The 13,158-nt window shown below is 44.7% G+C and overlaps 1 protein-coding gene and 1 long non-coding RNA gene across 3 annotated transcripts in view; one reads left to right on the top strand and one right to left on the bottom strand.

Moving 5' to 3' along the window:
• LOC146810581 (uncharacterized) overlaps positions 1–13,158 on the top strand; it is a 250,969-nt gene that overhangs the window by 34,575 nt on the left and 203,236 nt on the right. The gene's annotated exons all lie outside the window — the stretch shown is intronic.
• The window catches only part of FAXDC2 (fatty acid hydroxylase domain containing 2), a 162,699-nt gene that overhangs the window by 139,566 nt on the left and 9,975 nt on the right, over positions 1–13,158 (bottom strand). The window contains exon 2 of one of the 2 annotated variants that reach the window (XM_085617630.1): positions 2,745–2,887. The exons of the other annotated variant lie outside the window; for it this stretch is intronic. Within the exon in view, the coding sequence (XP_085473756.1) occupies positions 2,745–2,867 (123 nt within the window). The 5' untranslated portion in view covers positions 2,868–2,887. The remainder of the gene's footprint in view (positions 1–2,744; positions 2,888–13,158) is intronic. 2 annotated transcript variants of the gene reach the window in all.

Here is a 13,158-nt window from a genome sequence, read left to right as displayed (position 1 = left end):
GTCGACAGCTTTCCTGAGGTCCTGCTGGAGGAAGGAGACTTCTGAGCCCACTGCGCTGATCTTGACATCCAATGTGTTGCGCAAGCAGGGCGGCTTTAACTGGAATGCCCCCCCCCATCAAAATTACTAGCCCCTCCAAGGGCTGTGGAATACTGGTCCAACGTACTTTGCTTAGTGGAGGACGTACTTTGCTTTGTGGAGGGGCCGGATCATTTATCCTTTGACATGATGGCAGAAGAAAGGGCCCGGAGGCTGGGCGTTACTTTCCCAGCTGCCTCCCAACAGAGGCGACCACCTTGCAGCTCCGCTGGCTTCTCTAGACACCTCCTTAGAGGATGTCGGGGCTGGACACTGCGGGCCTGGCCTCACGGAAACAGTCAGTCCACAAGCCGCACCAGGCCCAGCTCGGCTGCTTCTGCAACCTAAGGAAGAACCGCTAAGTGGACCCCCTAAGGAGATCACACTCGCCGGACCCCCAGCCCCCGCCCTCGTCTTGGCTCTCTTGTGTAGTCGCCTGCGTTATTTTCCCTTTAGTAAAATTTAGGGGGAGGGCCCTGGGCGCCATCCAATCCAGTCTCACACTGGGTGTCCAAGTGGCAAGTTTCACCGTCTGGAGCCCGGCCCCAGGTCACTACCATGCTCGGGGGGGGGAATAGGCACAGGGCCCCCTCCCACCCCCGGCATCTCACAGACTGGGCCCGCACTGCGGCCAGTTGCGTGAAGACACACTAGGCCTCTGCCTGGGCTCCCGGGGGCTGGAGGGTGGGGGTGGGGGGGGGGTCAAAGTTCCCTGTCTGGCCTCATAGGCCACATGTGCCCTACAGGTGTAGCGGGTGATGGGGTATGTCCTGGCTGTCTGTAGAGGTCTTCAAGCCTGCTGCTGGGCTGACTCCTCCAAGGAGAGCCTGCCCGTCCAGCTTCGCTTCCCGAGTGGGAGTGCCGCCGTGTGTACACCGTCTCCACCCATCCCAACCTAGGCCTCAGCGGGACCAGTCAGCAGGGACCAGCCATTACACACCGCTGCTCTGTCCGCCTCACTGCACCCCCAGGGGGTCCGGGTCTATTTAATTCTTCCACGCAGGTCCCCGGCGGGTCAAGCACTCTAGCCCTGGCTCCTATGCTGGTGGATTGGGTCACAGAGCGTCACAGGCCATAGAAGTAGGACCAGGGCTGCTCCATCTCGGGGTTGAGTTCTCGTGCACTCTGGCATTCTGCTCCCCGGCACCGGATTGTCGCCCGGAGGTCCCTCCACAAGGGCAACTGTTGTGCAGTCCGTCTGATGAAAATTCAATGCGGATACTGTCGGATTTTGGACTTGGCGAGACAACGCTCGTCTAAGTGGTGTCCACTATGATGGCTTTCCAAGCCACGCCCCATGCAGAAAGTCTTTTCTGACACGTAAAAGTCCCTTGTCACTATGTGAAAAGCCTCTGTGCTGTAACAAACCCTGTGAGTTTGTGAATTGCAGTGTTTGCAATCCCAAAAGGGCTTTGTACAGAAGGCCCCATGTTCCTTGGTCAGCAGAAGGAATATCTTCTACGCCTACTTTACCAGCATACCTAGTCAGATCATATCTGCAGTGCTCCAAGATCATCTTGTTTCCAGGATTAACCTGGAAAAATGGTTCTCATTTTATTTTGCCTATGGTTGGGTGGACTTATATATCCAGGTAATGCTATTTAGACCAATATTTATGTAGGCCTCTATGTCATAGGACAGATCGTTTGCACCCTTGCCTGGCATCTGATTTCTAATACCCTGGTACTTGCAGTTTCAGCATTAACAGAGAAAATCACTGCAATAAAAACAAGATGGAGGATAATGTGAATGGCACCAACTTCTAGGTATGGTTGCACCTTTCCAACGAAAAATTCTGGTCATCTGTTTGCGTTTTAACATTCTGCAAAGGGCTAGGCGTAATTCTTGAATAGAACTTCCTATAAAAGTGTCTGTGATCATTTTTAGCATGCGGTTTCTGCCTATGTTTATTTTAATTATCATTCAGGGGTCATTCAGGCAGCTGTAGAACACATTTGAAAGTGTTCTCTTCCTACATTTACTGTTTAAAGTATGCACTGATAAGGGGGAAAAATACCGGCTTTAGGTGATTTTTCTAATTTTTGTACTGGCAGGGACATTAAATACCGGTCATGCTGGTATAAAACCAGCTGGGAGGCACCCTAGTTGTAGACGCCTCATCTAGTGGCATAGCAAGGGTGCCAGGGTCATAATGCCAGCAAGGAAATGGGCCACTATCCCCTGGTTTGGCACTGGAACCCTCATACCCTGCTTCCCTGTAGATAGCTACGCTCCTAGCCTCTCCCACTTTACACTAGAAGCCTCTAATGACTGGTGTTACATAGTGTTAACTCTACGCCCCCTGCTGGGGTATAGCTTCCTTAGCTGCAGCAGGTGCAGTGGCACCAGGGCTCAGAGGCCTGAAGGGCCCCCTGACCCCTTATTATTGCTGTATTTCGCAGTTAAACCAGCAGCCAGGAGCCCCACTTGCTTCCTTACACAAAGGCCCATGACACACTGGCTGCACCACTGGAGCCCGGGGCGAGCCCTGGTCCCAGCACCTTCCTTGCCTTTGTAGCCTGGAGTAGGCGTGGCACAAGACGTAGCACCTTTCACCTGGGAGAACACTGCAACTCGCAGCACATGCACGATGCAGATCTACTGTTGACAGTGACATTCACCTTTGCATCTGTTGTGTACACAGCATATCAGCAAAGAAAACCTACTTTGCAGAGCTCGCACGAAGGGTGTTGGGTAAGTGCTCCTCTGCCTGCCGGGCCACGCACGCAGCTCTCAGGACAGCAGAAACCATCAGAAAACTCCCTTGATCCGTGAACTTTGAGCTGCATTTACGTAAGAATTCCACAGACTAGAAAAAATGAGAACAAAGCAGATGTAATGCTTCCTCTTATCTAAGATTGTTTTTAAACAGGAACACCCGCTGAGAGGCTGGAACTGAACGAGATGTTAACATGCTGTCTGACCACTGGGTGAAAAGGCAGTCCTTTGAGAATATACCCTCATCCAATCCAAATTGCACAAGAAAGGTTCGCCACATGATTACAAATGCACTGGTTGTTGTTAAGCAGACCCCAATTAATTTCACTTCAGACATCACCATAAGAACAAGCATTTGCAATGCAATAGGTCTCGCAGTAACCCGAGTTTAAGCTAATGGCATTGTAAATGACAATGCCTTATATTTATGTTTTTAAAACAAAAACAAAAATAAAAGTCATTGTTATTTGCAATGTCAATATCTCAAACTCGCATAAATGCGAGACCTATCGCATTGCAAATCCTTGTTTCCCATGAGTTTAGCCGTGAGACATCTTCTCTTTTCTATGCCACACCTTAACAGCCAATTAACGGATTCCAAATGTATTATTTTTTTTCCAATATCAGCACTGCTCAGAGTTGAGTCCCTCCGTCACAATCGGACGCTCTTGGAGGGCACTGGGTGCGCTCACACTTGACATCAATCTAACACTCCAGAAAAACAAAACAGAAGGAGATGGCAACCATAAAGCAACACAGGTGGGGGTAGTCAGAGGACGTGTTCAGAGGGCCGCTTGACATGCCTTTCACGTAATGTACATCGTTGCTAGGCACGCCAAATGGGTTTGTTCAGTTAGAAGCTATGCTCTACTCTTTACCGCTTATAGACACAATATAAAGACATGTAGGTTATTGTTTGGAGATGCTCTTGCTTTCCGTGCCTTTAAGGGTACGGAAACAAATTCAAACCGTGTGCCCTCTTCGGTAGAACCGCACAGAAGTGCACAAGTCACAACGGGGAAAAAGTTAAACAATGTCAACAGATCAACAAAAACAAGGCATACACAGAACACGGATAGAGTGTAAAGGGTGATGCTTCACCCCTCGAAAGCTAAATGAAATGCCCCTGGGACAAGAGAAAGCAACGGCAGCTCTTACGTACACACAACAGGAGCATTAAACAAGTTTTGAAACAAGAAACTAAATGCTGGGGGAGAGAATGGGTGGCGGCGGCAAGACGTTTTGAACAAGATCACACCATGGCAAGTGGCTGTGAAGGCAATTAATGCACCGTCCAGTGCAGACCCAGCGGGTGAACCATTTCAGGGAAACAAGCCCGCGAGTGGTGTGCGCCACAGCGAGCGATCTGTTTTCAATTATCGTGCCCGTGTCTGGGCATGAAAATTGAAAACAGATGTGGCCAGTGTGGGTAACCGCCACCAATACGCCATGGGCGGAGCAATGCGCCCGCCTTTGGCCAATTGCGTGCTGTCTTTGTTAAAAAGACGCACGCAAAGGCCAATAGCCTGGGGCAAAAGTAAAAGCACACACGCAGCGTGTGCAAGCATCAGAAGCCATTTCTGAAAGCCCCTACATGAGTCTTCGCCAGAACAGCGCATGCGCGCTGTTACAGGCTTGACCTAAAAATGGCCCTTTATTACAAACAGGGCTGCTAGAATTATGCGGCAACAGAGGACCAAATTATGAGGCAGGCTAGAATAAATAATGTGGCAAAATAAGCCTAATTATGTGTCATTATGCAACATATTCCGCATCAGTAATATTGTGATACGTTTTCATTTTAAGACGCTGATAATAAAAGGGACTCAACGGCTCTGTAAAAAGGAAACGTATTCACCGGATTCTATTGAAAATGTAGCTCATCAACAAATAATGATTAGTCTTACATGGAACACCGTTTTATTAACGTTGTCCTTTCTAACCCCCAGAATAAAATAGTTTAAAACATACAACGTTGCTCTCAGCAAAACACAAATATATATGTGCCCACTTCTTGTATTAAAATGTACGCCTCTTTAAGTCTGTGTATTCCAGATATGTTTTAGAAGGGATCTTCACTTTTGGGATTGCTTTGTGCCCACAACATGGGGCTACAGAAGCACCTCTTTCCACCAAGAAGTAGCACTGCGGAATAGTACTGTACATTACATATCCCGAACTGCCTCGCTGGGGGGTACTGTACGAGTAAAGACATCAGACCTCAAAACGGATGTGAAGTGGGGTTTCTGTACTCCGAGTGTCCTCTTAAAATAAATGCTCCTTTAAGAAGAATGAGTGTGCAGTCACATGAATTTACATGAATACTGAAGCAAAACCTTTTCATGACACAGGAGGACTCACTGTCTCCCCCCCTTCCCCCGTGAATTACATTTAAATATTTTTTCCAAGTTGCAAATGAAAACCTTTCCCCAGTTTATCTGCTACTGTCTGGGTAAAAATATCACCTCTGTAGTAATAGTTCAGTAATACAACAATCATAAACTGGAAGCTGATCAGGTAGGTAATCTACCATTACTTTGCGGCCACTACTACGACTTATTATTGCTACACATTTTTTACTTAGCAGAATCTTTTACTTCGCATGCTTTAAGTTTGCATGCTTCTACTTTGCATATACTGTCACTTAGCAAAGTCAATTACTTTGCTGACTATTCACATCGTTGTTTGGAAAAGGAGGCGCTTCCATTTCCAAACAACGACGTGCAGCTCTGACAACGCCTGAAGCAGGAGAAGAGAGGAAGCACGGTGAAGCGAGGGACCACGAGGAGAGAGAGAGGTAAGAGGGGCAGTGTAGTTTTTGGGGTTGTGCAGGGGGTTGTCTTTTAGGTTTTAGGGTTGTGTTGATGTAGTGTAAGAGTAGTGTATTTGGGTTTAGGGTAGTGGTCGTGCAGGGGGTTGTCTTTTAGGTTTTAATGTTGTGTTTATGTAGTGTAGAGTAGTGTATTTGGGTTTAGAGTAGTGTTGTGGTGCAGGGGGTTGTCTTTTAGGTTTTAGGGTTGTGTTTATGTAGTGTAGAGTACTGTATTTGTGTTTAGGGTAGTGGTCGTGCAGGAGGTTGTCTTTTAGGTTTTAGGGTTGTGTTTATGTAGTGTAGGGTAGTGTATTTGGGTTAAGGGTAGTGTTGTGATGTTTGTGTAGTGTAGGGTAGTGTTTTAGGGTAGTGTAGTGGTGTTTGGGTAGTGAAGGGTAATGTAGTGTATGAGGGTAAGGGTAAAAGAGTCAAAAATGCGTAGAAGTTGTATACTTAGCAATATACTGCGAAGTAAATGCATATTTAATACTTTTTAATGTATTTGCGAACTAAAAGCATGCACCTTTAAATCTTGCGTAGTAATGGTATTTGCGATGTAAAAACATAGTAGTAAAGCTTGCGAAGTAATGGTCTGCTAAGTACCATCATATATTCGTGCTCTTAGTAGTATTTTAGTAGTATTTTAATTCAAGATGGTCAATCAATCCAGAAAACGTAGTCTATAGATCGGCAAGCCTCCCAGGGCCGGACTGGCCGTGGCGGGCACCGGGCAATTTCCCGGTGCGCCGTACGGGTGGGGGCCGGTTTCAGGCCCCTGGAGGGCCGTTTTTGCAGCATAGGTGCAAAATCGGCCCTGTAATAAAATCGGCCGAAAACCGCCCTTGCAAAGAGCTCGTCGGCACCCGCCCCCACCCCCATCCCTGGGGGGAGGGGGCCGGCAGAGCACTTTGCCAGGGCCGATTGTGTTTCCCAGTCCGGCCCTGAAGCCTCCTGTATTTGGCTGTCTTCCTCAGGACTCGCAGAATAAAACAACAAATTCTCATTAAGAGGTCAAAGCATGTGGAACATATGAAATCTGAATTTACGACCGATTAGAGGTTGGTAACCACGCAAATTAGAGGGCATGGTAAGCCTGGAGTCTGGCTTGGACCTAAAAGTCAAAGAACAAGTCAAGCCATTGAATTATTATGTATGTAAATTAAACAACAAAACGCCCTACTATAAAGATTTTAAAAATCGAAAAAGTGTGTTTCTTTAGCACTCGGAAGTGTTTCAGTTTAATATATTAAGCTATGTACCGTTTTGAGTAGTGTTTATTAAAAATGAAAGTTTATGAACATGAGCTTAGAAACATTCCTGGCAACACAGCCATGAGCGAACCAAGGGAACAGTCAGTTGTCATGTGCCCCTTGGCTTATGTTTTTGTTAACAGAGCAACATTATTGCCTGTTAAATCACGTACAAGAAAGGTGTTTGCAAAGGGCATCTCCTGATCTCAGTTATTTAATGGTGCTCTTAATTTTGACGGTTAAGGAAAATGAGGCCCTCAGTGGCGGCTCCTCGAGGGAGTGCTGCGGGACGGTGAGGGGGGGCGGAGGAGGGACAGGGTGGGGGGTAGTAAAGTCCGGCATACGACCGAACGGACTGAGGAAATAGATAAATAAATCAAATGAATTACATTGCGCACGCTGCAACGCCAAATGACATACCTAACCATTGCTGGAGTTGCGTTATGCTTGCGACATGACTCCAGCAATGCGCTACCTGGAGGCCAAAAGATGCGTCACGTATCTGTCTATCCTTGCGCCACGGTGCGCCGCATTGTAAATGCGTCACATCCATGGTGGTGCAAAGGTTTTTTTACGGGACGCGTTAATGGGACGGGACGCCCTAAGGGGCAGATATACAACAACTGGCGCATCTCTGCATATTAGCAGAAATGCGTCAGTTCATTTGCGTCCTGTAAAAAAAACCTTGAGTCACTATGGATGCGTAGCATTTACAATACGGCGCACCGTGGCGCAAGGATAGATAGATGCGTGACGCATCTTTTGGCATACAGGCAGCGCATTGCTGGGGTCGTGTCGCAAGCACGACGCAACTCCAGCCATGGTTAGGTATGCCTATTCCTAACATGCTGCGTCATTCCTTACGCCTGCTTCAAGCATGTATAAGGATTTGACGCAGTGGCGTTGTAAAAGGGACTCCGTGAAATCTTGTAGATTTCACTGCGTCACTTTTACGAGGCTTTCTCACGTCGGAACGCCCACCCTACATACATTATACCTGACGCAGGTATAATGTAGCACAGGGCTTTACAACGTGACGCATCTTCCTAGATGTGTCACGTTGTAAATCTGTTGCAACGTGGTGCATTGTTTACTACGCCACTGCGTCATAGAAGTGACGCAACGGCGGCGTAAAGTTGTCGCAAGGGGCTTGTAAATCTGCCCCTTAATTGGAATGCAAAAAGACAATATCTGAACTGCAGGCCCAGCTCCATTTTGTCTTGCCAGTCCCCATGGTCAAAGGCAGAGCCAAACATTCTGACAGAGCCCTGCTTGGCCTCTCCCACCCATTTGAACAATAACCACCAAAACTTGTCATCAAGCATCAAACATCTTTGGAGAGAGATCAAAAGAGGACGTGAGTGAAGTGAAGAGATGAAGCAGGTTGAGAGAACATAGGTTGTTTATTAAATGAAAGTCGAATACAGGAACAGGCGAGCGCCAGGGAACACAACTACTCCTTTCCAACTCCAGCACCCGTCTCACTCACACTCTAGAACCTAGAACCTAGAATCCCTACCCATGACATACTACCACTCTAATAACTCATACATACACGCGGCATACAAACACGAGACAACCAAGGTACATGTGTATATACTACACATCCCCCTCCCTTAATAAACAACAGAAAGAATCAGGACAAAGGAAGAACATGGGTATAAGGAGAAGGAACAAAATGAGAAAACAAAACAAAAAAAAAAAAGAATGCAATTACAATATTATACAAACAACATTACATCACAAAATCCTTTAACCATGCTGGAGGATTTCTACTCCTTTTTGAAAAACTGACACTATCAGCGTCAGAAGAAAACGAGTCTTGAACTAACTCATGAATGACCCCACCTGTTGTAGCAGAACCAAGCTTGCCTTGAATGACGGAAGACCCTTGAATGATGGAAGACCCTTCCCCACTTGTTACAGCAGAATCAAACTTGCCTTGAAGACTATCACCCTTGAAAGGTGTAGAATCAAGATTTACCACTGTAGTTTTGTTTCGTTCCCCAGGACAATCTTCAGACTGTAATTGAGATTGCAGACCACTGTTATGAAAGTAATCCTCCACCCAATCATTCTGAGTTGAAACTACAACCTGTTGATTCTTTTGCAGATTAAGGTGATTAACATCCAACGCTATATTTTTAAGATTCCACACCTTCCCATCGGTTAACCTTACAGCATTGCATAGAACTTCTATGACTTGTTTTGGTGCATCAAATCTACTCTCCCCCTTAGGCACTTTGATAGGTATCTTAACACAAACCCAATCCCCCACACTCACATTAGTGACTTTTGTCCCATGACGATTGTCATAAAATATCTTGCTCTTGGAGTGAGTGCATTCCAAATCATTTTTTACCTGCACTGGGGACCATTGCTGAACCCCCCCTTGGAAAAACCAAGAGAGGTTAAATTTACATCTAGGGGTTCTACCCCTCATCATAACAAAAGGCGACAAGTTTGTAGAGGTTTGGATAGTGATCCTGTACGCCCAAACAGCTTTCTGTATCAGTACTTTCCAATCCAATTGTTTGTTCATGGCAGCTTGAATTACTCCTTTTAATACTCTATTAAAGCGTTCCACAGTGCCATTACCACTAGGATTATATAATGAAGTAGTTTTATGCTTTATCCCACACCTGTCGAAATAATCTCTTGCTAACTTGGACGTGAATTGTACCCCATTGTCACTAAGGATACTGACTGGAAGTCCTTCCGCCACAAAAATACCATCCAAAAACTCCAAAACCACTTCAGTGTCCACCTTATCTACAATCTTCACAAAAGGCCACTTAGAGTAAAGATCCATCAAAACCAGACCATACTCTTTAAACTCACCAACCGGTCCAAAAATGTCAATAGCTACCGTCTCCCATGGCAGATTGGGAATTAAACCCTCAGACATTGGAGGTCTTAACGTCTTGAATGACTTGTCAGCGGATGCACATACAGAACAACTTCTGACAAACCTCTCTGTTTCAACATCAATTCCAGGCCACCAATAAGAATTCTTGACGACTAATTTAGTTCTGAGAATACCAAAATGCCCTTCATGACACAACTGTAAAATCTTCTTGCGTAATGATTTAGGGGGGATAATACGATCTCCTCGCATCAATAGATCTCCTTCACTTGACAACTCTGTACGCACCTCCCAAAATGGTCTCAACTCCCCTTTAATTCTGTCTTTCTTGGGCCAGCCTCTACATATGAAATCAAAAACCAACATTAAATCGCCATCCTTTTTCAATTCTTCCATCCATTCATCCTTTGTGATGGCCGGTGCACCAGAGTCCTGAACAAAAGCAATACTATAACTACTCCAAGGATCATCAACACATTCCTCCAACGGAACTGGTAACCTGGACAAGCAATCCGCAACTACATTATCCCTGCCGGGTACATAACAAATTTTATAAATATATTCCTTCATGCGCATTGAAATCCTAGCCAGTCTGGCAGAAGCTCCCACACTGCCTTCCGTGGTTAAAATCCTGACTAAAGGTCGATGATCCGTGCGAATGACTACAGGCCTACCCCATAGAAAAGCACGAAAATGTTCCAAACCCCATGCACATGCCAAGGCTTCCCTTTCAATGATGGGATATTTACTTTCTGCCGGAGATAATGCTCTAGAAGCAAATAAAATAATCTTTTCCTTACTACCCTCACTCTTCCTCTGTGACAGAACAGCTCCGAGCCCTTTATCACTTGCATCTGTGGTTAGTAAACAATCCAGACATGGGTCAAAGCTACTTAAAGCACTAACATGCTGTAAATCAGCCTTGACCAATAAAAATTCTTCTTCACACTCTGGTGACCATTCAAATTTAGCATGTTTCTTTAAAAGTGCACGAATGTTGAACACCTTCCCTGCGAAGTTATGCACAAATTTCGCACAATACTCTGCCATACCTAAAAAGGATCTGACTTCCTCTTTCGAAGTGGGGGCAGGTGCCCTAATAATGGTATTAATCAAAGAAGGCTTCGGTTTCACCCCTTCTTCACTTACAACATGCCCCAAATATGAAACACTCCTCTCCGCAAACTTGCATTTAGATAATTCAACAGACAACCCAGCATCTTCTAAGGTGTGCAAGACTTTGTGTAAAACGGAATCATGCTCATCCCTATCTTTAGTGGCAATGAGGATATCATCCTGAAAAAAAGAAACCCCTTCTAGGTTACCTAAAAGCTTATGCATCAAACGTTGAAAAACTGCCGCTGCTGACGCAAGCCCAAAAGGCATGCGCCGAAACTGGTAGCAACCAAAAGGGGTGATAAAAGCAGTAAGCTTCCTGGATTGCGGTTCCAATACCACTTGATGGTAAGCCTTGGAAAGATCAATGGTAGAAAACCATGTTGCCCCTTTTAAAGATGAAACCATTTCATTTATTCTAGGAAGCGGAAACTTCTCCACCACGATATTGTTGTTTAAGTGGCGTAAGTCAATGCATAAACGGATTTTTCCATTCGATTTTCTTGCGACAACGACTGGAGAAATCCATTCAGATGTATCAATCTCTTCAATAACTCCTTTAGATAATAAATCTTTGAGTTCCTTATTGACTTCATCCCTTACTAATATAGGAATGGGTCTAACTCTATGTACTTTCGGTTCCGCATGTTCTTTAAGTTTGATATGGTGTTCAAACCCCTTAAGTGCTCCCAACTGTTCATTGAAAACATTAGGGTACTTTTTGCATAAAACATCAGCAAGTTTACTACCTTCATCCATAACCAAAACTTTCTCTTGACTATTAGGATCTAAAATAATGTGTAAACTTTTTTGGTCATGCCAGCCCAAAACCGACGGTCCAAGCTTAGCAACATACAATTTGCCTCTAGCTGACCTTCCTTTAAACAGGAACGTAAGCCATCTGTACCCCAACATGTCTATTTTCTCTCCTGTGAAACTCACAGGATTAACATCTGAAACATTTAAGTAGTTGCCAATCTTATCTACGAAACATGTTCTCCACACCTTTTCATTCACGATAGTATATGGTGACCCCGAGTCAGCATATACCTTTGTTACTACCCCCCCTTGGGATATCTCACAAATGGGTTTGTTCTTCAAATGGTTTTCATCAATGTTCAACACAAAATTCCCTTGCAAGTTTTTAACACAAACATCTTCACTTTCTGTAACCTCTTCAATGTCTAACTCTTCATCACGCACATACTTAACATTACTGCGCCTACGGCACATTTTACTAAAATGTCCCAAAAGTCCACATATCCCACACTTTTTCCTCAAGGCAGGGCAATTTTTACTAAAAGCTAAATGTTCACTGCTGTCGCAACGATAACATCTCCTTGTTTCAGGCCTTCTGTCGCTTGTAAAGTTCCTCTGTACTTGGTTAGACCATCGCCCTGTAACCTGTTGAGTTTTGCCCTTAGGTTGAACTTGTAACTTGAAAACACCAGCAGAGTCTTTCGTTAAATCCTTATCAGACTCCTTAAAAACAGTGGCACACCTGCCCGACATTTCTGATTTTCTCATAATGGCTAAAACATCATCCAAAGGAGCATCTCCATTCACCCATAGCCGATCTTGAATCGGTGAGTTGTTGTTGTGTACTATTAATTGGTCTCTAAGTCATCATGGAGATCTCCGAATTTGCAGTCTATAGCCAATCTCTTTAATTCATCAAGCCACTCATCTACTAATTCCTCTTTATTTTGTTTCCTCTGAAAGAATTTATGCCTTGTTACTCCAATACACACTTTTGGCGCAAAGTATCTATCCATGTCCTTGAGCACACATTCAAAAACATCTAAATCAGCTACAGTCACCTTTGTCATGCGAGAATAAGTCTTTATTCCCATTGGTCCTAACGAGTGAAGAAGGATTCTTTTTTTCTGATCAGGCTTCATTTTACCTGCCTCATCAATTGCACATACGTAATTTATAAAATACTCTTTCCACTCAATCCACTTCATATCAGGCTGTGGACCACTCACCCAAAATGGATGGGGTGAGCTAATGCTAAAACTCTGTTGTGCCATTGTTTCCTCCGTTGCCGAATCACTTTGATCACCTTGATCCATATATTTGTTTACCTTCCTTATATTAATATTCTTCGTGTGGTGTGCCTTTTTTTTTTTTTTTTTTTAAATAAGTCACGCAAAATAAACCCCAAGGAAGGACAACAACAAAAATAATAATTAAATATTTCTTGTGCCCCGACAGCCTCACCTGTTCCTTTCCCCCTTTTTTTTTTTTTTGCCGTTAGCTTGAAAACGAAAATCTCTGTTCCTTTTTATCCTTATATTTTAAGTGCACATTATGCC

This window comes from Triturus cristatus, chromosome 7 (genome assembly GCF_964204655.1).
Source record: "Triturus cristatus chromosome 7, aTriCri1.1, whole genome shotgun sequence".
NCBI classification, from domain to species: domain Eukaryota; kingdom Metazoa; phylum Chordata; class Amphibia; order Caudata; family Salamandridae; genus Triturus; species Triturus cristatus.
This window is presented reverse-complemented; position numbering and strand designations above follow the sequence as displayed.